General features: G+C 52.2%; 15 protein-coding genes across 15 annotated transcripts; 6 read left to right on the plus strand and 9 right to left on the minus strand.

The window, feature by feature from the left end:
- Positions 1-134: 134 nt before the first annotated feature.
- Positions 135-1,185, plus strand: BDW74DRAFT_156422 (putative quinol monooxygenase). The gene is made up of 2 exons (XM_073724994.1): positions 135-633; positions 696-1,185. The coding sequence occupies exons 1-2, from the start codon at positions 468-470 to the stop codon at positions 1,142-1,144; spliced, it is 615 nt and encodes a 204-aa protein (XP_073582181.1). The 5' UTR covers positions 135-467; the 3' UTR covers positions 1,145-1,185.
- Positions 1,186-1,201: 16 nt separating this feature from the next.
- On the minus strand, positions 1,202-3,481 carry BDW74DRAFT_40594 (glutamate--tRNA ligase GUS1). The gene is made up of 2 exons (XM_073732708.1): positions 3,187-3,481; positions 1,202-3,137 (listed from the first exon to the last, which is right to left on the minus strand). Exons 1-2 carry the CDS (start codon positions 3,445-3,447, stop codon positions 1,260-1,262), a joined length of 2,139 nt encoding a protein of 712 aa, XP_073582182.1. The 5' UTR covers positions 3,448-3,481; the 3' UTR covers positions 1,202-1,259.
- A 162-nt stretch (positions 3,482-3,643) lies between these two features.
- BDW74DRAFT_179871 (mitochondrial 54S ribosomal protein uL1m) lies at positions 3,644-4,678 on the plus strand (the record flags this gene model as incomplete). The annotated part of the gene is made up of 3 exons (XM_073729571.1): positions 3,644-3,915; positions 3,973-4,537; positions 4,586-4,678. 3 exons carry the CDS (start codon positions 3,644-3,646, stop codon positions 4,676-4,678), a joined length of 930 nt encoding a protein of 309 aa, XP_073582183.1.
- Positions 4,679-4,794: 116 nt separating this feature from the next.
- Positions 4,795-5,751, minus strand: BDW74DRAFT_179872 (COG2 family protein; the record flags this gene model as incomplete). Its single annotated transcript, XM_073729572.1, has 2 exons — positions 4,795-5,655; positions 5,725-5,751. 2 exons carry the CDS (start codon positions 5,749-5,751, stop codon positions 4,795-4,797), a joined length of 888 nt encoding a protein of 295 aa, XP_073582184.1.
- A 161-nt stretch (positions 5,752-5,912) lies between these two features.
- On the plus strand, positions 5,913-7,697 carry BDW74DRAFT_156426 (uncharacterized protein). The gene has a single exon (XM_073724995.1). The coding sequence runs from the start codon at positions 6,366-6,368 to the stop codon at positions 7,575-7,577; it is 1,212 nt and encodes a 403-aa protein (XP_073582185.1). The 5' UTR covers positions 5,913-6,365; the 3' UTR covers positions 7,578-7,697.
- A 101-nt stretch (positions 7,698-7,798) lies between these two features.
- On the minus strand, positions 7,799-8,956 carry BDW74DRAFT_179874 (Mrp/NBP35 family ATP-binding protein; the record flags this gene model as incomplete). Its single annotated transcript, XM_073729573.1, has 2 exons — positions 7,799-8,761; positions 8,924-8,956. 2 exons carry the CDS (start codon positions 8,954-8,956, stop codon positions 7,799-7,801), a joined length of 996 nt encoding a protein of 331 aa, XP_073582186.1.
- Positions 8,957-9,232: 276 nt separating this feature from the next.
- Positions 9,233-10,451, minus strand: BDW74DRAFT_179875 (protein phosphatase regulator SHP1; the record flags this gene model as incomplete). The annotated part of the gene is made up of 3 exons (XM_073729574.1): positions 9,233-9,956; positions 9,983-10,332; positions 10,383-10,451. The coding sequence occupies 3 exons, from the start codon at positions 10,449-10,451 to the stop codon at positions 9,233-9,235; spliced, it is 1,143 nt and encodes a 380-aa protein (XP_073582187.1).
- A 554-nt stretch (positions 10,452-11,005) lies between these two features.
- BDW74DRAFT_179876 (TOM13-domain-containing protein) lies at positions 11,006-11,395 on the plus strand (the record flags this gene model as incomplete). Its single annotated transcript, XM_073729575.1, has 2 exons — positions 11,006-11,284; positions 11,342-11,395. The coding sequence occupies 2 exons, from the start codon at positions 11,006-11,008 to the stop codon at positions 11,393-11,395; spliced, it is 333 nt and encodes a 110-aa protein (XP_073582188.1).
- Positions 11,396-11,798: 403 nt separating this feature from the next.
- Positions 11,799-13,548, plus strand: BDW74DRAFT_156432 (membrane insertase OXA1). Its single transcript, XM_073724996.1, has 3 exons — positions 11,799-11,892; positions 11,940-12,686; positions 12,740-13,548. The coding sequence occupies exons 1-3, from the start codon at positions 11,818-11,820 to the stop codon at positions 13,409-13,411; spliced, it is 1,494 nt and encodes a 497-aa protein (XP_073582189.1). The 5' UTR covers positions 11,799-11,817; the 3' UTR covers positions 13,412-13,548.
- A 712-nt stretch (positions 13,549-14,260) lies between these two features.
- Positions 14,261-14,569, plus strand: BDW74DRAFT_179878 (uncharacterized protein; the record flags this gene model as incomplete). The annotated part of the gene is made up of 1 exon (XM_073729576.1): positions 14,261-14,569. One exon carries the CDS (start codon positions 14,261-14,263, stop codon positions 14,567-14,569), a length of 309 nt encoding a protein of 102 aa, XP_073582190.1.
- Positions 14,570-15,043: 474 nt separating this feature from the next.
- On the minus strand, positions 15,044-15,712 carry BDW74DRAFT_179879 (uncharacterized protein; the record flags this gene model as incomplete). Its single annotated transcript, XM_073729577.1, has 1 exon — positions 15,044-15,712. The coding sequence occupies one exon, from the start codon at positions 15,710-15,712 to the stop codon at positions 15,044-15,046; it is 669 nt and encodes a 222-aa protein (XP_073582191.1).
- An 866-nt stretch (positions 15,713-16,578) lies between these two features.
- Positions 16,579-18,870, minus strand: BDW74DRAFT_179880 (uncharacterized protein; the record flags this gene model as incomplete). Its single annotated transcript, XM_073729578.1, has 3 exons — positions 16,579-17,917; positions 17,988-18,602; positions 18,680-18,870. 3 exons carry the CDS (start codon positions 18,868-18,870, stop codon positions 16,579-16,581), a joined length of 2,145 nt encoding a protein of 714 aa, XP_073582192.1.
- A 702-nt stretch (positions 18,871-19,572) lies between these two features.
- On the minus strand, positions 19,573-22,062 carry BDW74DRAFT_156436 (acyltransferase family protein). Its single transcript, XM_073724997.1, has 3 exons — positions 21,403-22,062; positions 20,718-21,345; positions 19,573-20,668 (listed from the first exon to the last, which is right to left on the minus strand). The coding sequence occupies exons 1-3, from the start codon at positions 21,514-21,516 to the stop codon at positions 19,974-19,976; spliced, it is 1,437 nt and encodes a 478-aa protein (XP_073582193.1). The 5' UTR covers positions 21,517-22,062; the 3' UTR covers positions 19,573-19,973.
- Positions 22,063-22,662: 600 nt separating this feature from the next.
- BDW74DRAFT_156438 (transcription initiation factor TFIID subunit 11 family protein) lies at positions 22,663-24,230 on the minus strand. The gene is made up of 2 exons (XM_073724998.1): positions 23,379-24,230; positions 22,663-23,270 (listed from the first exon to the last, which is right to left on the minus strand). The coding sequence occupies exons 1-2, from the start codon at positions 23,870-23,872 to the stop codon at positions 22,685-22,687; spliced, it is 1,080 nt and encodes a 359-aa protein (XP_073582194.1). The 5' UTR covers positions 23,873-24,230; the 3' UTR covers positions 22,663-22,684.
- A 327-nt stretch (positions 24,231-24,557) lies between these two features.
- BDW74DRAFT_179883 (adenosylmethionine decarboxylase SPE2) lies at positions 24,558-26,111 on the minus strand (the record flags this gene model as incomplete). Its single annotated transcript, XM_073729579.1, has 2 exons — positions 24,558-25,945; positions 25,994-26,111. 2 exons carry the CDS (start codon positions 26,109-26,111, stop codon positions 24,558-24,560), a joined length of 1,506 nt encoding a protein of 501 aa, XP_073582195.1.
- Between the last annotated feature and the right edge of the window lie 1,614 nt (positions 26,112-27,725).

The raw sequence follows: 27,725 nt of genomic DNA on the forward strand, positions 1-27,725 counted from the left end.
AAAACATATACCTTAACAGTATACCTACGGTAGGATCTTGCTATGAAGACCTACATTCTGCAGGGACGATGATGAGCTACTGTACGTGCGGTCTTAGGCCCCAGGCTAAACTCAACAGTCCTCTAGGAGTATCGAGGATTTAGAGTGCAGGTGGGCAGGTGTGCAGGTGAGCAGATCTACCTACAGAGTATATCAACCCTAAAAAGAATCATCCTGCGCTGCTCATTTGTTCCGTTGCCTCGCTTCGCCAAGCAAGTCTTCCACGGCTGACTAGACATATTTTTTCACCTCTTATGAAAGGAATAGTACCAAATCTCGATATTCGCTTAATCGGCTACCTGAACAGTTCAAGATATAAGCTGACAGTCTCCCCACCACGACCTCTGCCAAGTACCCCGCATAATCAGCATTGCTATCTTCAACCCCAAAGAATCTCGTCATAAGAGCCAGGAAATCAAACCTGCATTATGTCTCGCATCGTCACTGAGATAGTTACTATACCATTCAAACCTGAAGCAAAAATCGACGAAGTCGTTCCGAAGACAATTCCTGTAATCTCCGCACAAGAGGGATGTCGCCGTCTAAAATGGGGACGATGGGAAGAAGACCCGAGTAAAGTACAGATGATGATTAGTGCGCCCCCTCCCCGCCCGTTATTCGAGCAATGGGCGAAGTGTACTAACGGACTTTGGCAGACTGGGATGACATCTCTTTCCATCAGAAATTCATCGAAAGCCCCGACTACCCCAACCTCCTGGGTCTGCTAGAGGGAATTCTCTCCGGCCCGCCATCAATAATGCACGTGCATTTCGATGAGGAGGCGATCAATAAAATTACCGATGATCCAGTCGTTGAGCTCGCGACGTTTTATGCCATCGAAGAGGGCTTTGAAGAGGCCGTTACTCGGACGTTGGCTGTTGGTAGTGAGTCAGAGGGATGTCTTCGGTATGCAAGGGGTAATGTAGTTGAGGAGATCGCGGTTAGTGAAGGAGAGGTGAAAGGGAAGGGGCACTATGCGGCCATTTCGTGGACCTCGCTACAGGCGCGGTTGGAGGCGACCAAGAGGGACGAGGTCAAGGAGAGCGGGTTGGCGGTAGTCAGCAAGATTGGGGGATACGAGGTACATCATGTGAAGTTCCAGTAAATGCTTTCATGGATGGAATGAATTCCTAAGTTTAGTATATGGGCCTATATTTTGGTCTTATCGACTGTACTATATTCATCTACTCATCCATCACGTAAAGTCATAAGACTAGCATTTATTTGCCAGTCTTACCAGAGGGAATGTTGAAGAAGACAGCAGGCTTGCCAGGCGACGCAACTTTGTCGAGACGGTAGTATCCCTTGCGCTCGAACTGGATGATATCACCTTCGGTCAGGAAAGCGACATTGCTGTCGGCGACGGCGTCCTCGTGGAACTCAGTCTTGGGGTTCAGAACGTCCTCAAGTCGGTCCTCCTCTTGCATGGAGTCCTTGTTAAGCAGGTGGTCAAAGTCGACCAAATCAACAGCAACAAGGTCCTGGTCGGCAGACAACCAGGTAACCTTCTTCTCGGTCTTCTTGAAGTCACCCTTCTCGTTCAGGTCCAGCTCCATCTCAGTAACAGCGCCAGAGGCATCAGTCACGATCTTACGGACGAAGGCATTGCCCCAGTTCATGAGAGTGATTTCCTCGTCCTGCTTAAAGCTCTTTGCATCCTCCTGGTCGAAAAGGATCGAGCTGCTGTAGGTCACCTTCTTGACACCGACATCAGGGTTCTTGTTGTGTTTAGGTTTCTCCAAAGTGTAAGGGGCATCGGGGCCGCCCTTGAGGGTCGCCTTCACGAGACCCTTCTTGAGGACGGCAGTGTGGCGAGGAGCAACCGGGTCAATGTATTTCTTGTTGGTAGCCCAGAACAGAGTCCAGTCAAGGTTGACGATATTCTTGCTAGGACCTTGCTTGAGGATAAACTCACGCAGAGCAGGAATGGTCATTCCGCGGCGTCTGATACCACGGATGGTGGGGAAACGGGGGTCTGACCAGCCATCGACAACTCCCTCGTTGACAAGCTTTGTCAGCTTTCTCTTGGAAAGCAGGGTGCGGATGAAGTTCATCCGGGCAAAGTCCCAGATTTGAACGTGACGGAGCTTGAGGGTATCCAAGAACCACTGGTATTGAGGGTTGCGGTCGCGGTACTCAATGGTCCTGAGAGCGTGCGTAACACCCTCCATGGAGTCAATGATGGGGCAGCAGAAGTCGTATGTGGGGTAGGCCTTGTACTTGGTTCCGGTGCGGTGGTGAGGAGAATCGTTGCAGCGGTAGATAACCGGGTCACGCATGGCCTTGTTGGGATTGTCAACAGACATCTTGGCACGGATACACCAGCGCGCTCCTTCCTCAGTACCCTTGTTCATCTCTTCAAATCGAGCCAGGTTCTCCTCGATGGTAGCATCGCGGCGCTTGCTGGGTTCTCCGTTCATTCTCTGGGAGGCCATGGTCTCCTTGTCGGTGTCATCCGCGTAGGCGTTACCGTCCTTGATGATTCGGACGGCGTACTCGTGAAGCTCGTCAAAGTAGTCACTGCTGAAACTCGTCCTGTCAGGCTTGATACCCATGAGAGCGAGATCCTCGATGATGGCATCCTGGAACTCCTGCTTCTCGTTTGAAGGGTTGGTGTCATCGAAACGGACAAGGAGGGTTCCCTTGTACTTTTCGTGCGCAAAATAATCATTCAGAAGAGCAGCCTTAGCGTGTCCGATATGAAGGTATCCAGAAGGCTCAGGAGGGAATCGAGTGACAACTCCCTTATCGGTGTTGAGGAGCGCAATGTCATAGTTGGCACCCTCCTTGGCCTTGGCGGCCTTCTTCTCTTTGGCTGAGGCGTTCAGGGCCTCCAACGCAGCGATGGCCCAAGGGCAGAGTTCTTCAAGGAAGTTGAACCAGCGGGTCAGGTTGACCAGGGCTCCCTTGCGGATGGCACCAATTGCGACACGGTTTCCACGGAGAGCACCCCAGAGAGCAATGTCAGCAGTGGAAAGGGCGTAGCCAACGACGAACGATCGTAGAATAAGGTGGTTGTTCAGTTGCTGGAGTTTCGGGTCGACGGCTTTAAAGTCAAGCGAGGCGAAGGCTTCGAGCTCGGAGAGCCAGTCGCTTTCCTAGAAATAATTAGAATGGGGAAGCAAAAATGGAGTGAAAGATGCTTACCAACTTCTCCTCCTTGCTGTTCAGGTAGGGGAAGCTGAGTAGCAGTTCCTTGAGGGCAGTGGCTCCGTAGACAGGAGTACCATTGGCAGCGATGAATTCGACAACTGCCTTGTCGCCCCGCGGGAGGACTGCGGCGTCCTCATAGTTGATGGTGATAACTGGGGTGGGACGGGCTTCGTTCACGGAAGTTGCAACGAGAAGGATGGGCAGCAAAGTGGCCTGGTTGGCCTTGGTAGCCAGAGTAAGCTGGAATTGAGACATCTTGAGGTAATTCCTAAACTAAAACACCAGCAAGAATCGAATGACTGTTGAATCAATGGCGGGGTTTAATGGGCTTAAATCAAAAAAGACGGCGGCCGGATGCACGTTCTTCCGCCCGTCCCCGGCCAGCGCAAAGCTTCGGCGGAAAACAATCGCTGTGCATGAGAGCATTACGCATCCATCCAGGGCCGAAACCATGTCCTCATTCAGCTCCCTGATGCCCACCGGGGCAAGGACTCTACTGTCAATATGCCGGCCATCCGTCAGTCAGGGGTCAATGGCGGCGCCTCTCTTCTCCGGATATCAACAGGCCCGAGGAGCCGCGACCGCCAGGAACAAGCAGGCAGCGGAGCGGAAGAAGAGAGATAAGGCTGCTAAGTCTCTTGCTAAGAGTAAAAAGGGCCCTCGTGAGTTCAGACAGAAGAGTTTGAAGATTATGGAACAGTTCGCACTGTGCGATGCTATGAGGTGAGATGCTAATTATACCGACCTGGCGTCACTTCTAATTACATCTCACAACGGTAGATACCTTCGCGCATTCGAAGTCGGCCGCGAACTAGCGGTGGTCAAATACGAAGTTCACATTCGGCTGAAGACCCGGCGAGACGGCCCCGTGATCCGTAACATGATCCGATTCCCTCATTCCGTTCAAACCGAATCTCGAATCTGCGTGATCTGTCCGCCTGGGTCAAGACATGCAAAGGAGGCTCTCGCAGCGGGAGCGGTGCTAGTAGGAGAGGACGAAGTATTTGAGGCTATCAAGAATGGGAGGATTGAGTTCGACAGGTGTCTTGCCCATCCGGACAGTATGGCAGCGCTTGCCAAGGCTGGGCTGGGTAGGGTTCTCGGCCCTAGGGGCTTGATGCCCAGCGCAAAGATGGGAACAGTCGTTGAAGACGTGGCTGCTCGTGTCGAGATGCTTCGCGGAGGTACGGTGTACAGAGAGCGTGATGCTGTGATCCGACTTCCCATCGGCCAATTGGGCTTCTCTCCAGAGCAACTGCGAGACAACCTTCGTGTTACCATTGATCAAATAAAGAAGGATGCCAATAACCTTCAGGACCGGATCACGAAGGAGATCTACGAAGTGGTAAGTCTGGGAATGTATCGCTGTTTGACTATAACTGATCGACCGCAGGTGCTGAGCTCAACCCACGGACCTGGTTTCAGTCTGAACGGAGAGTTCAAGACTGACGACTCCGTGGACCCAGCCTTGTTGACTGGCGCTTAGATAGTTCCAATCTATTGTATAGAACATGTTTTATTAGGAAGGATACGGTGTACTATAATGGGAATGGTTTAAGCATATACTCTCAACGCCGGCGCTATGCAATAACAAGCACAAACCTATATAGTCAAATCTTTGAGAGCGGATACGGCACTCGTGTCCTCCCCCATCAGCTTGTACAGACGCAAAACGGCCAGCGTTTTGGTGTCGCGCTTCTTCCCCGCCTGCTTTGCCTGTTCGAGCGCCTTTTTCAGATCCAATAGTAGCGCCGAACGGATCTTGTACATGCGCTGTTGCTGTGCGAGCAGAAACGGATGTTTCTCTCCAATTCGAGACGACAGTCGCGTCAGGTAAACGTATTTCTGTAGGTGGTGCTCAAGCCGTCTGAGTGAGACAAGCGGAGCTGTACTCTCGCCTCGATCCTCATCCTCCGCCTCCTCTTCGTCTTCACTCTCCAGGATATCCGATTCCGTATCAGACAGCTCCGCTGACTTGTCCTGTGGTGTTTGATCCCCGATCATCAACCTCTTCTCGAGCTCCTCGACCTGATCCGCAAAGTCTAGCAGCGCACGCCCAACATTTGCATTCGCTCTTAGTCGCTTCTTTTCATTTAACAGATCCTCTAGCTCCCTCTGCCTCGCCTCTACTTTATCCCTGATTGACTGAACATCACGTTGGAACGCGAGTAGTCCAACGCGCACCTGCTCGACTTTCTCCTCTCCTCCTTCAAGCGCACTACCCAGCGACAGAAAATCCTGATAATTCTCGTTTACCAGATCCAGTAGTTCTCGGCTCAGCAATTGATCAAGATCGCGCAGCTCCTGACGCAGGTCCTCGAGGCTTTGGTGTCGGTTGGTAAGGGAGGAAAGGTACGTCGCCGGGTTGAAATCCGGAGAGAGGAAGGAAGCTCGAGACAGAGGTTCGGGGAATGGCAGACCGGATGTGTCGTCGTCTGATGCAGACTCATCAGAATCGCCGAACTAGGAATTGATCGAGGTCAGTTGGCTGTTGTTGAAGCCAATCGGGGGAAGACATTTGGGATAGCGTACGCGAAACTTGTTTAAATTGGCGGCCATCCGGTTTCTCAGGGGGCTTGTCGAGGGCGTGGCGGAGGCACAGTAATAAGCTGCATGTGAACGTGTAGGGTCGATGTGGACTCTGCTCCGTGCTCCGTAGGCAGAACGGTTGACGAGGGGTTGCGGGTGCGGAGTTGGATGGGTCTGCGCTGGATGCTCTACTCCGCGCTAGCAACGATCAAGGCAGCACTGTCAAATGTTTGCGGAGTAATCTCCAGACCGACTATGATATTCCCGCTGCCAACTCATCTGGATCCCATGTCTGCATTCATCCCGTATCAATCAGGAGTACCACAGGTGTCCGACAAGGCCCGACTATGCTTATCCGATGCATGCTAACTTGTCCAACTCCGCCTGAGCTCATGCAGCCTCTGTCCTTCCACGCAATGCGCTGGGGTGCCTCCTACGTGTTTGTGTCCGTGTTTGCGGCCTGATAGTAGCGTTTCTACCTGAGAAGCGGGGTTTCAACCTGAGCCCGTGGTGACCGTTGTCGTGTTCCTCTCGTGTCTTTCCCTGCGCCTGCATCACCGGAAGCTCAAAACGTTCTCGTCTGGAGCTACAGACGCAACCACTGCCGCATTGTGATAGCGACTGGCTCCCTCTCATCTGACGAAATGGATCAGACGCAGTCCGGCAGGCTGTCCTCCCACCTTGATGCATTGCGACGACCAACATACCCTCCCTCTTCACGGCAGAGGAGATCGCAGCAGCACGCCACCACACCCTCGTCTTCGTCGCGGTCCCTCATCGAAACCGCTAGTTCATCCCGGCAGGCGAGCTCGAATCCGAATCCCTGTCGCTATGAATCTCTAGAAGAGACTGCCCGTACTTATCGCACCTCTGCGTTGCGCCATCTTCACGGAAACAGCACTCCCAAGCTCTTATCCTGGAAGTCTCGCCAAGCAGCAGCCAATAACCCCAGCAGCGGCAAGTCTTCGAGCCTAGCGTCGCAACCTGTTCTTGTTCGGTCCTACTCCGAGGACCCTGATGAGAACTCCGGTTCCTCCAAGATGCCAACTCGGCGGTCGTTTCTTTTCCCGGGGAACTCCAGCTCCAGCTCTCAGCAACGATGGGAGCCCGAGCCCGAGATCCCGGCCGGCGAGGAGTTTAGTATTGACGGCATCCTTCGCGCAATACAGCCGAACATTCGCAGTACGCTCGACTCAATCGGAGAAATCTGTGGCCGTAGCAAGCTCAGTTTAGCCAACGAGTATGGCAGTCACATCGCGCCTTTAGGCGAGATTCGTGCGCCGCCTGGGGGACTCTTACCTGTTGAAGAGGCCAGTTCCATCCATGAGGGATACTCTGGCGATAACGTGCTTATCTACGATGATGACAATCCTGTCGATGGACGGGAGCATTCTCTTTTCTCGAACTATACCTTCTTTGACGCCCTTCTTCCTCCAATCTCTGTACCTTCACAAGCTGTCCATACACATGATCAATCGCGGCAGCAACCAGCCGAGCCTATTCCGACAACGCGCGAGTTTGCATCGAAACCAAAAGCAGGGGGGCGCGCTTTGCTAGGGACGACTGAAACAGACGACGACCGTGTTCAAAATATCCTAACTCCAGCTCTGGTCTCAGAAATCCTTCTCGACGCCCAGGCCAATGGCCGTTTGAAGTCTGACCATCTTCCCAACCGACTGTCCCAGGCAGACTTGCCAAACCAGTGGGCAGATCCTAGCAAGTCGTCCGACGTGCAGTCACTCTTTCGCTGGCTGAGACAAGCTGCATGGAGCGACAATTGCGAAAGTGGACAGCAGACGGCCGAGGGCCGGCTGAGGGCGACGCTTGAGCGACAAAGTGAGCCTGTGTCTCCGTGACTCTCACATTCAATTCCTACTCCCCCGAGGACCATTTATCTACCCATAATGTCTGTATATGATGCGACCATTTCCAACTTAACGGTCAACTTTGTTCTTAGCGGTCTTGTTATTTAGCGAACAAATCATTGAGACTCAAAAATGTATTTCCCTCTACAGGTATCAATAACGCAAAGCTTATATCTTATCTATAAAACAACGACTTTTACGTTTCCCATGCATCAGCCCTCAATCTCCCGTATTAACGTCCTAGCAAACCCCTCAAACCGCCCATATGACCAACACTCTCTATACCTCTCAACCAGCGGCCTGTCATCCACCGCAGCCTCCACTTTCTCTTCTTGCTCCTTGTCCTCTTCATCCTCATCATCACTCTCCTCTGCATGCTTCCCCTCCACCAACGCCCCAAACTGCACATCAACCGGCACCTTCCCCAAGAATCTTACCCCCATCTCTCTCGCCATGACCTCCCCACCCCCACTCGAAAACAGATTGCTCACCTCCCCACAACACGGACACGTATAACCAGACATGTTCTCCACCACGCCCAGCGTGGGGATATTCGTCTTAACGCAAAAGTTCACCTCCTTGCGCACGTCCGATGTCGCAATCGCCTGCGGGGTTGTTACGAGCACAGCGCCCGTGAGACGCGGAAGCGCACCAGCCCCGCTGGTAGACGGACTCGTTGTAGAAATCTTCAGCAATTCCTCCGCAAGCGCAATATGCTCGTCACTTGTGCCCGGTGGCGTGTCGACAAGCAGGTAATCTGTTTCGCCCCAGTAGACGTCTGTAAGGAACTGGCGGATCATGGCTGTTTTCTTGGGCCCGCGCCAGATGACTGCGTCGCCGCGATCGCGGAGGAGGAAGCCTAACGACATGCAGCGGAGGCTTCCTCTCGGTTGGGCTGCGGCCCCGTTCTCGTTCGCATGTTCGCCCTCAGCGGTAGCCGCGGGCGCAGCGGTAGTGTTTGGAACTGGTTCGGACTGGGCCTCATGTACCGGTACGGGAATCCATCCGTTCGGGGACTGGGTGATCTTCGCGTTCTCGAGGCCGACGAGGCGCGGGATGGAGGGGCCCGTTAGGTCGATGTCGAGGATTCCGACGGATTTGCCCTGCAGGGTAAGGGCGAGGGCGAGCTGAAGAGTGACTGAGGACTTGCCGACGCCACCTTTACCGGAGAGGATCTAGATTGACTCTGTGTTAGTGCATGCTTCATCTTTGGAGAGCAATGGGCTCATGAGGGGAAAGGTTCGTGGCGATTGTTATCGATAAGGCGTGGAGGGGTCGGAAATTTTCTCTTGCAAGCTCTCTCTTGTGAGCAGGTATTGTAAGGGACTTGTGCATACCAGGACGATATTCTTGACACCTTCTAAAGGCATTTTCTGCGGTTTGGGGACTGGTTGAAGCGAGTAAGAAGAAAAGTTGGGGACGCCGATCTCGCTTTAGATCGAAGTTCTGCGTCATTCCGCGGAGCTGCTTATCAATCGGAGAACGTCCATGGACTACTGATACGGATTCCCTCACGACCACGGCAGTGCTTATCATTCTTTTGATATATTCGCCACTAACTAGATGACTATCAATTGCCCGGCATCATATCCTCAGATATCCTAAGGTCTATAGAACAGCGCTGTTCGTCAAGTCATTGCCGTCGTTTATTGCCATTTCTGTACAACCACTCCACCCCGATTGAACTCGGCCAGGTCGCCGAGTACTGCGGCCTTATCGCTCAGCTCTTTGCTGGGGAAAGTAGTTAACAGAACCCAGGGGCGAGCTTGACTTTGAGGGCTAGCAGCGGATACAAAATCATAAACATCGCCGATCGTGTGAGTAGTGTTGAACCGAGAGGTAAGACGCGTCCCATCACCGAGACGGATCTGTAGGGTTACAACAGGCTGGGATTCATCCACATTCGTCTTGGGAGGTTCAGAGCTGGATTGAGGCGCAGCTGCCGGTTCAGAGGGGGTAGGTGCCCTAACACCGGGTGTTGGACTTCCCAATCGCTGTCCTTTGCCGGCAAAAGGCTTGTACTTAGGCTTTGGCCTAACATACTTCTCATCATGTTGCTTGATCTCAACATCCACATCCTGACCATGCTGTGCGTTCATAATCGAGAGCGGGGCGCGGCCTTGTCGGATGCTGTTCAGGATCTCGGCGTTTTGGGGGTCGTCAGATCGGTAGAGGTCACCATCGTCCACGGAGAATCCGTCTGCCCAGAAGTGTAGAGTGCGTCGCACACGGCGAGGGATCTGTGACTCCGCAGGCGCGCTCGGGGCCTCGATAACTCTGCTTGGTGCGTCCTCACCACCTAATGTTCGGGCGGAGCCAGTGAAGTAGTTTCGTCTCGGTTCGTTGTCATCAGACGTCGGGAGCTGCGTCCTAGAAGCAGTTAGTATCTGTGCAACCAATAGACAATAAAGACATGCTTTCTGGCTTTCTCAATGATTTTCTTCTTAAGGTCGTCTGGGTTCTGTACGGCTAAGCCTGACTTTTCACCCCCCGCAAAGAAATCCTGGTTCTCGTCGTCCTCATCATCAGAGCTATCAGCAGCGCCGGATGTAAGATCGCCCAATGTTGCGAACTTCTTTGGGGGATGTTTCCGGGTCGATGAAGATTCTCTGGGAGTAGACGACGAGGACTGGGCCGAAGGCTGGCCTGCTGGCGCATTCGACCCCGCGGTCTCGTCCTGTTCTGCGAAGAACTCTGTGACTGCAGCTTCGAGATCCCAGCCATTGGTTGCCAGATATTCTTGTGCCTGACTCGTTATTAGCTACTTGGATCGCATCTCCAAGACAAGCTACCCACCTCATCAGGACGCGCCCTGGTCATGGCGCAGAACTGCGAGACAGCCTCATCGTGCTCGGCGGGATTCATTGTGTCTGAGTCGGAGTGCCGGCTTAGAATCTGAATATATGAGATGCTCTGTAAGAGTATGGATGCTGAATACGTGGACAGGTGGACAGAGGGTGAGGTGAGGGGAGCTAAGATCTTCGGAATTCAGCCTCGCAAAGCAAAAGCAACACCGGGGCAGTACAGTACGTCACTGTTGCCTGATTGGTCGGGCTCAATATAATCCGTGCTACCTCAGGAACAGCCCTGTAAGCTATCGAGTCCGAGTAATGGTCAAGCTTGCGGGTAAGCTGCTCATTTCAGACTTAAATTTAAGAACTCTGAATATTCATTTTCTGAGAGGGTGAGTGTGTTGTTGTGCTAGAGTTGCGTTGAGAGTTGATGCATTTGCTTACTAACCCCGTATTTAGCGGAGATCACCACCCGTGTCATTGAGCTCAAGCTTACCAGCATAACTCATTCGTTCCTAATAATTCGCGATTCCCTGTCTTATTCCTCTTTACAGCCCCTCGATTACGGGCTCTGCTGATTTAACTCTCTGCGAATATCGCGCTGACAGTCCCGTTCCTATACACACCATGACTTCAAACGAGGGCGTCTCCAACTCAACCCCAGCGCTATACGAGTCCGGCATCACGATCCCCTCAGATTCAGAAAACTACTCAGCCAACCATGACTCGTCTTCAGCCTCGTCAGACTCCCCGTTGATTCTCTACAAGCCCTCAACGACACTATGGAGCATTCTCCGAGGTGCGGCAATCAATTTGTTCCTCCCTTTCGTCAACGGCTTGATGCTGGGATTCGGTGAGCTATTTGCGCATGAGGCCGCGTTCAGGTTAGGGTGGTCTGGAACAAAGGTACAATACAGTCTTCATTTTCCATATCCAGTCCTTACACTGACTTTGTCGGCTCAGATCTTCCCCACGTATCGGCGGTCTCGGCCCGTAGCTGCTGGTCTCGGGTTATAGAGCGGTCTTGGAAAGCTTTTGCGGACGTGATGCTGAGGAATTACAACCCAGCTATAAATTCGAGGAGTTATAGACATTTAAATTGAGTTTCATGCATGGATCTATGTTCTTGGGTTTACTGTTTTCCTTTCCTGCTCAATGACATGCACCTGGAGTGCTGTCTAAATGTACATACATGAACCCCAAACAGGAAGGACAGTGATTATCTTGACGGAGTTTGGGAAGCAAACTTACACATCCTGACAGGGGCAGTCTCCGGCAGTAATAATAGCTGCATACTTCTACTCCGCGTTGCCTGTATACTCCTGCTTTGGTGCCGGTGGTCCGCCGACCGCCCGGCGTCGGCAATCAGTCTTGGCAAAAAAGTGTTCATCCGCGAGTCAATCTGCCCATCTCCTCCGTTCGCTCGTCCGCCCTTCATCATGTTGGCTGGCCCTGGTTTGAAGGGGCGCATTGCCCAGCAGCAATTTGCTGCGTTTGCGCAGTCGAGTCGATCGGTCCGTTCCAATTCAATAGGTCCCGGATAAGGCGCTGACCTGAGCAGATGTCCTCGTTTCGACCGCAGATATCAAGATTCCCCGTGCGAAACTCAAATGGCAAGATCCTGAGCGGAAGCGCAGCATGGAGGCCTCTGGTGCCTTCGATTGCCTTTCCTGCAGCTCGATTCAATTCGACGTCGACGTCTACCCCGACCCCTACGCAAGTGACGCCTGAAACTCAATCATCGTCGGAGTGGGACCTCGCAGATATCGATCTCAGCCAAATCCCCGAGAGAATTGGTTATCTGAAGGACGTGGGACTAGACTATGGTTGGGGTCCGTCGGCAGTTGTGGAATACGTCATGGAACACATTCACATCTACTCGGGCCTGCCATGGCTGGCTAGTATAGTCGCAACAGGTCTCTTCTTTCGGTTGGCGATGCTACCTCTCTTTATGCGTGCAGCGGATAACGGTGCAAAAACCATGAACTCTCAGCATATCACGAAGCCTATTCGGCTGAGAATGATGGATGCCATGCGTTCTGGCAACCAGGTCGAGGGACAAAAGTTGAGAGCCGAGTTGTCCAGTGCCAATTCCAAACTCGGAATCAAGCCCCTGAATTCATTCCTCCCAATATTGGTTCAATTTCCTATAGGTTATGGCTGCTATCGTGTCGTCCACGGCATGGCTAATCTGCCTGTTCCTGGCTTAGCCAAGGAACACTTTGCGTGGATTGGTGATCTCACGGTATCTGATCCGATCTACCTTATTCCCATGATTACCTGCTTGACCGTTGGTTTGAGTCTTAGGGTATGTGTTCTCCCACTTTACATGCGCCTCCTCTCAACTAATTAAATTTACAGAAAGGAGGTGAGATGGGAAGGATGGGCGCGGACATGGAAATGATGAGGAAAGGCATGATGTACATTTTGCCTTCAATTATGTTTTTATTCACAGCATGGTTACCCGCTGCAACGCAGCTGTACTTCCTCACCACTAGTGCTTTTGGTCTCCTTCAGACCTATTTATTCGCCAGCACAACTTTCCGCAAGGCGACTGGCATAACGCTCATCGAGGACAAGGTCCCCGGGCAACCATCCGACGGCACAACCTCAGCCTCAGCTGAACCGAGCAGGGCGCTCCGCATGATCACAGAGCAGTTGGAGCGCGAAAACGCTAAGATTAAGGAGGCGCAAAAGGGTGTCGAGGAGGATAAGAAGATCAGCTTCATTGACCGCGCCATCAACAACATCAAGGAGTCTAAGAACAAACTGGCCAAGGAGACCACTGAGAAGATAGAGGAGATCAGCGGGAAGGGCCCTAAGAAGAATCCTGACGGCTCTCGCGCTGAGGCGCCCCGTCTCACTGAGAAGGACCGCAAGCTGGCAGAGGACTACGAGAGACGCCGCAGAGAAGAGGAGATTTGGAAGCGGGAAGAGCGCAACCATGCGAGGAAGCAGGCGTTCCAGCAGACGATGGAGCGGGAGAGGCAAAAGGCCAAGGAGGTCCTCAACAAGTCCAAGGTGAAGCGGTGAAATCTGTCACATAACTTGTGCATTGTATAATAGCAGTACGTTCGGTTTCTGTCTTAATAATAGAGATATCTCTACCTCAGTTGGCTTTTGTACCTTACGTTCAAGGACCAGAACAGCGAAGCTTTTGACCCGTCTTATTCCCCATCTCCAGCAGTCACTGACAATGTTGGGTAAGCGCATCACCTAGATGAGGCCATGGCTGCACTTGCGTGCTTAACCCGATTCAAGTACACATGACTACCATAAGATTCTGCTCGTCGACCTACAACTGCGGCCCCTACATCAAACTAGTGTCCCCTGCCTCCTAGACTCACCAGTGTAAGAGACGTCAAAGGCAGTGGAAGTAAAAAGTAGCGTGGATGTCATGGACCATTCGTTCACTTGGTTGCCTCCCACAACTTGCCCTCATGCTTACATGCCCTGCACCACACCATAACACTTTCAAAACAGATTCACCCAGTTCTCCAGGATTCAGACTTAACCATCTTCCCCTGCCTCCTGTCTTTTGTACTTCTGCTCCTTGCTGATTTCCACCACTTCCTACCATGGTGCTTATGGTCAGTCATTCTGAGCCCATTGAAATTCTAAAACCCTTCTACATCCACACAAGTGAGTGCAATATCTCTGCTCATTCTCAAGATGGCAGCAAACTGACCATCAGCTTTACCATCAGAAGACTCCTCCAACCCCGAGACTCACCAACGTTGACCAAGGGCCACCACTAAATACCGCATCCAACCTAGCCTTCCGCCTCAACCTGCAATATCCCTCAACACAAGCAAGCAACGTCAAGCCACCTCGACCATAAACTACACCAACACTTAGCATATACCACCAACCGGCTTCGCAATGTCGGAGAACATCGAGAAAATGGTCCTAACCATCGTCCTGCTGGATTGGGCTATCTTCCTTGCCACCCTGCTCTTCGTGACCAAATGCTTCCGCGCGATTCTCAACACAGTCGAACACTCAGCGCGCCAGCGTCGTCAGCGGATCGTCATGCGGGTTGTTGAGTTCGATGCTGATATTGTCCTTGCGCCGATGGAGCAGCTGGATCTAGATGGGCATGGGCATGGGCATCACCTCTGTGAATGGGATAGAGTCCAGAATTGGAATGGGAGAGGTAGAGTGCGCGTGGGGATAGTCCCTGACTCCTGAGAGGTTTCGGTGGGGGGAGATCTGGCTTGGGAATTTTCAGGTTCTTTGCGTTTGGGCGAATGATGGGTGGAGATGAAGGGATAAATCTTGGGAGTTAGGGTTAAGGATGTGCTACAGACAGGTGCATCACGAAGCTGTATCCGCGAAATCTCTGAATCATAAACAAGTTCCCAGACATAAAGCACGAGTATTCTCTGGAATTTGGTTTGCTAATATTGGCTAACGCTGCTGAAACACGTATACCATGACCGAGGCTGGCCCCAGTAACATGTTGAAAGCAAAGGATTTAATAGCAGAGCTTTAATGCCAACTTCAATTTCATGGAACATGGTAAGAAAGTATTAACTGTGACTAGCCAGCTTGGACTAGTATCGAATGATTTGAAAGAAAAAAAGCAGCAGCAGCAGCAGGCCATCGTTAGAGAGAGCGCCTTAGATGATAGTCTTGATTTCAAGCGTAGATATACCTGTATATTCAGTCAGACGTAGGAAGACTCCGATCCCGAAGATCACGTAGCTCCTGGATCCTGTTCATAAGACTACAGTGTTCGTCGAATTGCTCCATAATTCCGCTCTCCAAGTATTCTAAGTCATCCGTAAACTTCACCATCACGCCCTGCTGATACTCAAGAAGTTCTTCGAGCATCTTCAAGGTCCCGTCAAACTGTGGGCCACGCGGCATGTCCTCAAGAGCGTCATCAGCCTTACCCAGTCCCTTCATTACCAATTCGCAGTACTCGCGTGCGAACCCTATCCTATCCTCAACTTCTAGAAGTGCTTCCTCCGCGCGTCCGCGGTAGTACTCCAGAGCAAACATTCCGTATTCTGCATCGGAACAACCTTCGCTGAACTTCTTTACAGCCTCGCTATAACGCGCCTCTATTGCCCTGTTTTCTCTTGATATTTCTTCTCCCCGGCAGCAGAGCAACTTCTCCACACAATCCCAAACTTCTAGCTCTGGCTGGGCCGTTGTGGGCACCTCCTCCGTCTCGTCTGTAGATTCAGTGTCGCCAGTGTCGCTAGCTGCAGGTGAAAGGGGCGTATCCCTCGGTTTGGGAGAATCACCGCCCTGTGGCTCTGCACTCGCGTCCTTCGTGGCGCCTAGAGTGCTGGGCTTAGACCCGGCTGCATTGGTTGTGGACATGGCGTCCAATATCACGAGTAAATGAGGCACTGTTGACTGAAATGTAGTCAGCTGGACGTAAGAGTCACCGTTCGTAGGTCTATTTAAGTATTTGTCTTGGGCGTTGGAGGTTTTCTCATGACAGGTTTGGGGATAGAAGCGTCTCGGTTGGGTATGGTGTTCATTGAGGCATGACGGGTGAAGCAAGCTGAATGTGAGATTTCAGTGCCGGGGACGTGCTATGAGATAGTACTCGAGAAGGTCGGGTCGGCGGGTGGTCTCAGCAGATATAAAAATTATAAGCTAGCTCATCAGGAAAGGAAGTAGTGGTTGGCAGGTGTAGGGAGACTGGCGAGTGTGAGGACGGTAAAGGGAGGAGGAAGGATGCGTAGGTGTAGAGCTTAGTAAGAAGAACAGACGATGAAGTCGGGATCTGAAAGATCTGATGTATTTGAGGGTGGAGAGCTGGATTGGAAGGCAAGCTAGAGGGGTATGGAGGAAAAAGGGAAAAGGAGAGGAGGATGGAGAGGTTTTATAGGTCTCTGTTTGGAATAGTACAGGGATAAGGTTGAACCAAGGTGAGGCAGAACTAAGGGGAGATGACGCTTTCATAAAGCAAATGGAAATGTACTCAATCTTCTAGATTAGCTCTTAGAGCAGCCGCAAGTTACATAGAGATAGTCCATGTTATGGCCTATCCTAAAACACAACCAGAAGGCGCAAGAAGGCTCAACGTGGTATGTAAAGAAAGAAACCCAGCCCAACCAAAGTGAACCAATACAAAGAAGAGACCATGATAAGCAAAAGACGCATATGAATTCATTAATGAGACGAGTTGAGGTCAAACCATTCTGGCCAGCCTGAAACACAAGCTTATCTCAACGTCCCTATCCCTCCATAATCTCATCACCAGATACAAACTCCTCCTCGCAGATCTTCTCAAACTCAACCCAAGCCTCTTGCATAAGTTGGGCACCCTCGACAATGGTGCGAGCCTGCTCACGCATCTTCCCAACGTTCATACCATGACGGGTCTCCGCTATAGTGTCAAGGTGCTTGCCCGTGTAGGTCTCAAGTTCTCCAATGGCATCATGCATGATCTCCAGATTACGTCTCATGTTCTCAGCCATAGGGAAAAAGTCCCTCCCCTTGTCGTCATCAGAGTCGTCTTTCATGCTGTCGGTGGCGTCTTGAATGGCCACCGAAGTCTCCTTGACGTTGTTGAGCAGTTCGCTGAGGCACTTGAGAAAGTGGTCTTTGGTGGAAGCGTAAGAGTCATCTTCGTGGATTCGCTCTTTCTTAGGGGTTCGTAGTAATGCAGGGTCTCCATTCGCAGTGTCCTGTTCGTCGTCGGGTAGTGCACGCTTAAGGACCGACTGCTGAGGCGAGGCCTGCGCCTGGGTTTGGGGCTGGTTCTCAGTTTTGAGTCCACCTTCCTCGCGCTGGATTTCGGGTGAAGTCTGGAGCTCTGTCTTGGACTCAAACTCAGGCGTGGTCGGGGCAGGGATCACAGCTTCGGCATGGGACTCTTCAGGATGGGTTTCAATCTCAGCCTTGATTTTCGGGGCAGCTGGCAGGGTCTCAGCAGAAATCTGAGGATGAACCTCATCCTGAACGGCATGTCCAACCAGGGGATGTGTCAGTTCTTGCTGCAGTCGATTCAGGAACTCATTCGCTTTGTCCACTGCGTCGTCTTGGTCATGCTGGGTGGTTAAATCATTCTCAGTGGCTATTTCTGGAGCATGCGGCAAAGTCTTAGACCGGGTTGGAGAGGGAACCTCTTTCTGAAGTTCGGACTGGACCTTGGACTGTGCGAGATCCTGCTGCAGCCACTTGAGAAACTCATCGGCTTTGCGTTCTGTTTCGTTGAGGTCGGCCTGACTGCCAGAGAGACTCTCAGTCAGAGCTTTAGGCTTAACTGCTGGTTGAGAGTTCGGGGCGTCAGGAAGAGTCCGTGGAATGTCAACAGTAGGGCCAGTCTCGTCCTTGATGTCTATCTGAGTGGTAGGGCGGATCTCAGTCTGAGTATCAAGCTCGGCTGCAGGTCTAAGATCCGGAACACCAGGAAGAGCCTCGGGGGCATTGACTGAAAGGCGAGTCTCGTCTTTGACAGTGCGCACGCTTTCGCTCTCAATATCTGCAGCGACTGGTTGATTCTTGGTTTGGTCTTCGGCCTCACGTTCCTTAGGTTTCAACACGGCTGGTTGCACCTCTTGTCCAGCAAGGCTGCTCGTTCAGTCAGTGGAGATGTACTTCGTCTACAAACATAACAAGTCCCCTCTATAAGAGTACTAACCTTGGTTTCTGGTCCTTATGCTTCCCGGACGTCTGGATCCCAATCTCATTTTGCGTGAGCTCACAAATCGCCGAAACCACCATGGGCGAGTCGGCAATTGACACAGGTGCTTCGGATACATTGTGCAAGTTAGGGTCGCTGGATACCGACACAGCTCCCGCAGGTTGTGCTTTCGATACAGCATCATGGTCCCCTGCTGCATCCTGGGTCAAGTCACAGAAAACGGCATTCACCTGGGCCGCATTGCCAGTCGTACTAGCGGGGCTAAGCCTTTTAGGCGGATTGTGGTTTTCCAATGGCGCAATGGGCTTTGCAGGTTGGGCTGCACGCTTGTCGATTTTGGCAAGCAGGGCGTCAAGATCGATGTTCTCGGTTTGGCGGTCGAGACGCTCAATGCCCTCGACCGGATTTACTGCACAGGGAGCAGAATAGTGCGTGAAGTAATGGAAAGTAGGGCCGCGCGGGCCTGCCTCGACGGTATCGCGACGCTCATCACGAGTTGGCTTCTTGGGGGACTCGGTCAAGTCCAAAACTTCTGTGGTTGGTGGGTTGCGCGCACGGAGACGGGGGTCAGAAGAAGTCGCGTTGACGGGATGTATTCTCTGTCTAGTAGCACTGCTCGACGACGGCAGGTTAGCTGCCGAGGTCTCTACCCATAGACGTGCACCGCAAGCTTGACAATGGCGACGTACCTGAATTCCTGGCTCTGATTGTCATTTTCACCGCAGTGCAGGCGCTCTTTCTGCGGCGTTTCACCGCGAGTTAGGTCACAATAGGCCGGGGCAACCTTGGGCGGGTCGGAAAGGACAATGAGGTTGCTGGGGGCGTTGGGAGGAGTGTTGTTAGTGCTGGCACCGCCATTGGGCTCACGAGCGTCTGCCATGTTGCTCTACGTTGCGGGATATTGCTGTGTGTCTCCCGGCTAGAGCTTGCTCGAGATTAGCAGAAGCTTCTTGACATGTGTGTTACCGCATTGAACTTGATATGGGTGAGTGACTGACCTCGATGGTGGTGATTGTCTGCTAATGGTCTTTCCAAGGTAGAGGAGAACAATGCTAGCACCGGTTGTTCGAACGAGTTGAGCAACGAGTCATGACGGGTCTGTAGAGGATGAGGAGGAAAGGAAAGAGTAAGAGGTGGGAAGAAGAATATAACACAGGCATGGCTAGAGATTGAAGAGTGAATATGCGGCGACTTTGGACAATGTAGTGAATGAGATTCACAGACGTGCTTGGTCATTGAATGGGATTCACCATACCATTGTCTGGCGGGGTGGATTCACGCGATTGGGATACATTCCCTCTGGCCAGCACTGTAAGATTGTGAATGATCCCACCCCTAGGCATAGAGGGCAAGTATTATTCACCTGAGCTGGGCGAGATACCTGGAAGATAGAGGATGTTTGACGTTGATTGCTGAGGGCTTTGGAGTTCAAATCAAGAGCCAGCTTATCTGGGTGATAATGGCGAGACCACCTGAGAGCATTGGGGGAAGGGCATGCTCATATTCATCGTCCATCCCCAAGAAGCCTGAAGTAGTCAGGCAATCTACTACAAGGTACATTGAAGCTACGGCAGGCTACAGGTGAATCAGAGAATTTATCATCATAGCTATGTTCATTGTTCCTTTTGTACATTAATAGGAAATAAGTAAGGTAAGTATGTGTAAAGAAGATAGCCTTTGGGTAAAAAGCGGCTAGCGGACAGATGCAAATAGACCCAGGTACAACAAACGACACAACTCCAAACCCTGATGAAATGTTTAGTCACAGCATGGACCAGCCATATCTTGTAAAGCAGCGGTCCGGGGGCAAGATTCAACAGAGAAAGGTAGAACATGGGGAAAGAAGACGAAATGTATGGTCAAATCTAAAGATGTCAATGGTCGAAGTTGAAGATGGCAAATGTATCAGTATCGTCGAGATGCGTCGTATAGTAAAGCAAACAAATGCATATGAGCTGATGGCGCTAAATTTGATTGTCGCGTTTAAGCGGTCTGGATCGGCATCGACTGCATGGGCATCGAAGTCAGAGGTAATGACTCGGCCTGGGCGGGCTTCTCGTCCTGGATGAACATGCGGTTCTCCATCTTCTGGGTCAGGCGAGCGCAGAAGGGGTCAACGTAATTCGTCCATAGAGTCGCACAGAAGTATACCAAGCAGATCCAAAGAGGGATACTGATGGCGACAACCCACGGTGGGCGGATCGGGATCCAGACGGGCTCATCCTTGCCCTCTTGTTTCACGTTGGGGTCGAAGGGCTGACCGGTGATGCCGTAGAGACACCAGCAGAGGACGGTACGGAGCAGGGTTCCGTGGACCAGGTAGACGGCGAAAGAGCGACCACCCAGCCAGAGGAGGAGACGGTTCGAGAGGAATTCCTTGACGCTGGGGGAGATGTAGATGGCAAAGATGATCAAGTCGACGCCGATGGCGGTGTAGCGCTTGCCGATGTTAACGTCGGGCGGGAAAATGTAGTGAGCGGCTTTGTGCATAACATCGGACCAGGTACTCCATTCAGGGTGTTCACCAGGGTAGCCAGCAATGAAAAGGCCGGAGGCGCAGAGTATAGTGGCCACGACCCGTCGGGGCCACTTCCACTTCTCTAAGAACTCCTGGAACGAGACTTCGTAGGACAAATCGCTAAGGAACATGCCGTAAACGCCTTGCAGTTGGAAAGTTTCTGAGACCGTCAGTTTAGTCCTTCACAAAAATGTTGGGGAGATATTTACCTGTGTTCTTAGCGTTGTCCTGGTGGAAGTAAAGCGCCATGACAAGGTAGACGGCAAGCCGCCAGCGGAAACGCATGAACATGGTAGCACATGTCATGAGATACACCAAGAACGAAGTCATGAGCAGAGGCAGCATTGCCCACTGATGATCATCATAGGCCATGTATCCCGTCGTCCAGGTAGAAAGGAAGTTCTTGCCCAGGCGAATCACCTCCTTCCAGAAAGAGTCCTCAAGATCCGGAGCAGCGTATCGGCACCACCAGCAATCCGACCGGTTGGCAGCGATGAACGCACCGCACTGGGCCATAGCCCAGGATATGATCATAGCGATTGTAGCGGGCATAATGAGACGTGGGGGCCGGCGGAAGGCACTTTTGCCGACAGCGGTAAAGGCGCCGAGGATGTTTCCATTTCGTGAGAGCTTCAACGGTTTCAGAGCGCAGACGTAACCAGTCAAAAAGGCGAAGATGGTGACACCGATACGGCCCTGCCACGGAATGCGGAACACGGGCAACTGCAGCAGTCTGGGAGTCGCATCTTCAGAATCCCGGGGGGCAAACAGATCGTAATCCCAGGCGCGGGCAAGATGGGTGAGAATGACAAGAAAGGACGCGATACCTCGAAGGCCCTGTATTCGAGTCAGCTCGTGAGACCAAAGCGCCGATAAGAATTAAAGTATTCGTACATCGATCCATTTGACACTTTTCCGGGGATCACCCTTGACGTTTGGATCACCACCGCTCCATGGCAGCGCTTCTCGAATCCGAGTGTACAAGTAGGAAGCTTGAGCTTGGGACATCCTGCACCAAGACTAGTGGACGGAAAGCAAGCTCATTCAATGAATGCTAAATGCTAAGCGAAACCAAAAAAAAAATTACCAAAGGAGTGTGGAAGGGATGGGCGTGGAAGGGTGCTTCAACGCAACATGGAATGTGGCAGTCAAGGACAGTTCACAAGTTAGACAAGAGGCGAGTCAAGCAAGGAGGAGGAGGAGAAGAAAGGACACGGAGAAAACCAAAGAAAAGCTAGGCCCTAGAAGGCTGAAGTACGGGGCAAGTCTGGAGACAGAAGAATTGAAACTTGTGAAAAAAGGGAAAGTGAACGACCAGGTGAAATTGAAGAACGGATCAGCGTCGAGCAGTATGGACTATGGAGCAGTGCCGAGAGCGAGCGATATCCACCTTTGTCCCCAAGTGAAGAAGCAAAGCGGAATTTAGAAGGGAAGAACCTTGAAATCCGCCTTGTCAATCAATTATCAGACAGGGGGCTGAAAAAAGCACCACAAATTCTAGAGATAGGCAGAACCATTCTTCCCTCACTCAGTGTGGCCAGTGGCCACTGGGCGGTCCATGCCGCAGACGCAGACGCAGCACACAGCACAAATCCTCCTTCATCGGACGCATAATGATGGCATATCACAGATAGCAGTCTCATTCTCAGCCCGGTGCCCACAGTGGCCTCTCGAGTCCCAAGCGAGACTGAGACAGCGTCGCAACCTCCCCCCTCCCATTCGAGGCCTTTGTAAAGGCATTCAGGGGGAGTGAAACAGCCATTCACGGACGCCAAAACGGCGCTGCAGAGCCATAGGGCGGCGGCTCAGGGACAGCGCTGGAGAGCCACGGATCCGGGCTGGGGCCAAATCTCAGGGCGCGGTCCATCCAACCAAGGGTCTGCCCCAATTCTGCGGGTAGATGGCGTCTTCGTGCTCGAATCAAGACCCTGCACTAATCACAAGTTCGTCTGTCGCGCTCCTTAGTGGCTGACTAAGAACCGCTAGGCTGAGTCTAGTGGCTTGGCTAGTGGCTTGGCGGCCTCCTCTAGCGCTCACTTGGCGGCTTATGGCGCCTGATGTCCACACAATAGCGACATATCTCGAGTCCAAACTGCCGTTAACTCCGAATGGCCACCAATCAAAGATGAAACGTCTCATTAATATATACAGATTTCGAGACCGTCTGAAAGATAATTCAGCGAAATAGAGGCCGCCCTCCTACGCTGCCTGCATTCCAGGTGACCGAGCCTCGTACCCCCAAGTTCCCCAGACTGAGCCCAGAAAAGCCGACGCCCCCGCCCTCTCCGTCTCGTTTATACCGTCGGAGCGCTTCTCGCAAATGGGAAGGAAGCAGCTGTCCGCGGTGGGGGTTAGGCGGAAGCTTCACCCTTGTGCTTCCGCCAGGTGCCGAAACCCGAAACACACCAGCTGAGCTGACGCTCGGGTTCGTATCTACCGGCTCACGTTTCACTGTCGATTGAGACTCGTTATTGGTCGCAGTGTGATTTGGCCCGTCTGCCACTGCCTCTTCCTGAGCGAGCCTTGCCAATGCTGCTTGATCGTGTGCCTCCGCCCACTCCTTCTGTACCGTCCGTGCCTTCTCTATCATCTCTCCCGCAAAGACCTTGGTAAATCCGTTAATCGTAGTAACGACACTGGCCGGGACCGATTGCGAGAGTGCATGATTGACGATCCGCCGTAGCGTTTCCTTCCTCAATTTCGCCCGCTTAAACAAATCATATCGCTCGGACTGTAGCGGATTAAATGCATCCACCAGTAATCTATCACCGACCAACAACAAAGCATTAGCATGTTCATCCTCGTACCCCGTAAAGAACGAAGAAAATGAAAATGAACGGCCCTCGAAAAATGACATCGAAGATACTCACGCAAGATTCTTCCTCTCCGCCTCAATATCCTCGCGCTCTCCTCCATCCTCTCTGCCAAACAAGTCCCCCTCATCATCAAAATCATCGTCATCATCTCCTTCCTCGCCCCCATTCCCTGCGCCACCACCAACCGTACTCGCCGCCCCTCCCCTCGCAACACTAACCACATCCTCACTATCTCTCTCCCGCTCCCGCTCCCGCTCTCGCTCTCTCTCCCTCTCGCGCTCTTTTTCAGCTTTGCTTTTTCGCCCCCTCTTGCGTCGGAAGACACCGTCCGCGCTTGCACCTCCAACACTCCCTGTGAAACTCCCTGTCACGCTGCCTGCATCGCTCGTCGCGGTTGCGCTGAAGGCTCGGAGATCTGGGTCAACGGGGAAGGAAGTCTGGCGGAGAGGGTGCATGCGCGGGCGTTTGTTCTGGCCGGCTGAGGCGGAGGAAATGGAGGTGCGTTTTAGAGGATTTGGGTTCGGCAGGTTCGGTGGTGGTGAGGACATTTTGTTTGTTCGCGCACTATCGTAGTCTCAAAAGATCTTGTTTGCTTGCGCCTGTTCGTAGCTGTACAACGGCCGGGTTGGGTGAGATAATGTGGGCGTTAGTGTTGGTGAGGTGCGACGATTCGTATGCGGCGAAGTGAGGCAAAGGTGAAGTAAATACCGGTTTCGCGCAAACTAAAGGAGAGGCCTCGGATAAGTAAAACAGCAATGACGGTACGGCTGAACAGGAATCGCGGTGGTGTGTTGTTTGATATCTGAATCTTGAGCTGCACTCGATGATCGCATATTCCGATGGAACCAAGATGTTCCGCGCCGACCTCAAACAGAGAGGCGTCTCATACTACTGGACAGGCGTAGTACTCCGTACGGTTCTACAATGAAATTGTCGATTATTAGCTGGAACTACATCCCTGATATCCTCCATTTGAAATCAAAGGCTTTGATTTGTAATCGTAGGCAGAGAAGATATTAGTATCGTATAGAAGTACAAAAAGGCAATAGCGATGTAGTAGCATTATACCAAGGCTTCCCGAAATTGGAGATCACAAACACGCTCCAGCTCATAAGGAGCAAGAGTTACTAATTATCACGAATAACAGTAAACGACAGACATGAGAATCATAACACAGGACGAACGAATCTACTAACAGCTGGCAATTTAGCAATGAAATGCCCTCGACCGAAATCAAGCAATAACATCTTCGCCTAGCCTAGGGGCCCCCCCCTTCCAATCAAGGCGTTCATAATAACGAAAAACCAGGTCGTAACCATGTAAGTCATGAACAATGCGGTCCACTCGCTTGTATCCATCCACGTTTTCACCCTTTGGAACACGACGGGCTGCCTGACGTTCGATATAGCGAGCTTCTTTGTTGATATCCCAATCGCCATCAACTCCAGGCTTCGCTTCGAACACTGTGACAGTGAAGCGACCGGGTTTGAAGATGTCAACCACCTGCTGAATAATATCTGCGGAAGTCTTCCCGTTCTGTGAGTGCGGAACGTTGGTTTCAAAGGACGCGTACGAGCAATGAGGCTCCGGCGTCACGTGAACGGTGAAGTAGTGAGTGCCCTTTCCTCCATTGGGAGAAGGAATTACACCGTTGGCAGAGAAACCGCAGGGGGTAAACAGGTAAGCGTCAATTCGCGACTCAGGGAATGTGTCCTTCGGGTACACGTCTGAAAGGCCGCAGGACTCGGAAACCACAGTGCCAAGAGCGTGGCCTTCGGTGGTGAGCTCCGGGGGCAGGATGCCGCTGCCCTGAGAGGACGAGACTTCGTCAACCTCGAGGTCGGAGCCATTGCTGAACACGTCCACATGATCATCCTTCTCGAAGTTGATGTATCGCTTCTCGGCAACGCTAGTGGCGTGGTCAAGGTAGAATTGCTTGGCATTCTGTTCGTCCAGGTCTGTCATCAAAACCTCGAGAGTCTCGTCTGAAGCTTCATTCTGCGCACCCATATCCAAGTCAGAGCGGTCGGGAAGCTGGATGAACTTGGTCTCGGTGACTTCGTCGTCAGAGTCGGCAGGCGGGGTAGCAGGCGGCGTAAGCAGAGTGTTGGGCTCAGTGAGGTATAGGTACCAATGCTCTCCGTTCATCTTGCCAATCATGTAGGCACTGCCATTGAGGAAGAGCCTGTCCATGGATCGAACCTCGTCTCTCCAGCTGCGGTGGGGTCCACGCTGACGGTCGGGGAACAGAAAGTTCTTGCGACTGTAAAACACGCGGTACGGAGCGGCCGCAACGGTAATGCCTCGAGAAGGTGGAGCAGTGGACTTCGGGAAGCCACCGTACATGGCAGCTATTTCCAAGATGCGGGGAAGTCCGGAGAGCAGAGTCGTGGTTCCGCATGTCTTGAGAATCAACTTGTGTGGCCAGACGAACATGCTAGACTCGGAGAGAAGATAGGCATCCACATCATCGGACGACACAATGGACAACACCTGGCAATTGACGATGTCGAGCATCTCCTTCCAAACATCCTCTGATACCGCCTTCAAACCGAGGGGGTTCGAAGGACCCAGGTCCTTCGGCGACGCGGCAAACCATACCTCCAGGAGTTTCTCGGGGCCTGCACAGTCAGCCACATTCCAAAACATTTAAAAGAGGCATAACATACCTTCAAAGGCGTTGGTAGAGTCTAGATCCTGGGCGGCCTCATGGTTGATTGTCAAGGACGGCGTCGCATTGAATGAGGACGGCGAGTGCGTGTAGTGTTGAGGGATGAGGTTGACCATCTCTTATTTGGTGGTAGCCGAAGCTTTTGATCGGTCTTGGAACAGCTGCCGGGGGTTTGATGCAAGAGTTTGTGTAGCGCTCGATCGTAGACAAAAGCCTAGAAGCACTATCTGCGACCCAGACGAACAAGGGGGGGGGCTGTCCGCCTGTGAAGAGAAGGCCCTGAAGAATCGAGAGCAAGAGTGGCACTCAGCCAAAAAGATAGATATCAAGAGACCCGAGGGGGTGCTAGGGGGGTCGAAAAGAAAGCGAAAGGAGGAAGAAACCTCGAGAAAATGGAATGGTGGGCTATGCGTAAGGCCTCGTGCTGAAGATACCGATACCGTGGTAAGTATCGGGTCTAGCAGACGAGGAAATCTGCTGGATGATAATTGATTGATAAAGAGCGGGAAGTGCGTTGGTTTGTGTTGTTGAGGGGTGTTATCTGGGCCTTTATGAGAAAGTCAGTCGCGTGTTCACGAAGGCAAGTAAAAGAGAAGGCGCGGATGCCGAACACAAGGGCAACCTAAGTTGAGCCTCCGGCTGAGAGCAGCAGACAAGTCGCAGCGACTTACTTTGCGGGCTTGGACAGGAATCGCAGTAGGTCCTCTGAGTTCATGGAAGGCAGAGCAAATTCGAGCTTAAAAGAGCACGATGGAGCGGGACGCCACGGCAGTGAACATCTGCTGAGTATTTGCTCCAGACAAGAAGAGGGTGAGAGGAATTATCAGGTTGAAGAAACTCCAAGTCAGTCAAAAGACAAGAGATTTGGAGAGGAATTGAGGGAAAAAAGACGGCAGGTCAACGTGGGGTGCACAAAAGCAAGAAGTTGTCGCCGGCGTTTGGATTTTGAAGTCTTTTCCTATTTTTATTGTGGGGCTAACCAGTGCCAGCTCCAGTTGGGCGCGGAGGGGTCGATGTACCGACGTGCGGCTAACAGGAACAAGATGCCAGGGAGGATGACGCGAAGAAAACGACACGGAGTGAAACGGTATACTGAGCAGCGAGTATAACTACAGGGAACAAGATGCGACTGGATTCGAAGATGAAGGCAGACAAGACAGCAAAGTCGGTCAGGGAAGTTGGCCCAGGCCAGGCTGCCCGCCATCACACGAAGGCCTGCTATTCTTAGCAGGCGGTCAATAACCGGGAGGAATGACGTCGCCTCCCGAGGTCAGCACCCCGGATCCAGCGCCTTTTCTCTCCTCCTACTCGTCCCCGTCGGAGGTATACAGATCCAGATGATCGAGTCCTCAGCCGTCAATCTCAATCCACCCGGCTCTCTCCGCTCCCCGCCGGTAAAAGGCCGCCAGTCAGTGTTGAATGTTGATCCCCCTTGGGGAGCCCACGGCAACCTCATTATTACAGCAGCAACTCCAAGACCCCCCGCCCTCGGGCTTTCTATAAGTGCCTGAGCGTCCGACTAGGGAATTTCAAATCCATTACTGCGCGCCTATCCAGATATGCCAATCAAACCATTGTCTGTCGAGTGGCACTGAGTCAATATTAATCCGGGCGCTCTATGGTTTCCTGAGTTCGATCAGACACCAATAGATGGAGGCCTTCACGTGCCCGCGGGGTGGTGTACATTCCCCCCTTGAACAAGAGCGATCCGTGTTCTCTCTCTTCTTCAT

This window comes from Aspergillus multicolor, assembly GCF_047715735.1.
Source record: "Aspergillus multicolor strain CBS 133.54 unplaced genomic scaffold BDW74scaffold_19, whole genome shotgun sequence".
In the NCBI taxonomy this organism is placed as follows: Eukaryota; Fungi; Ascomycota; class Eurotiomycetes; order Eurotiales; family Aspergillaceae; genus Aspergillus; species Aspergillus multicolor.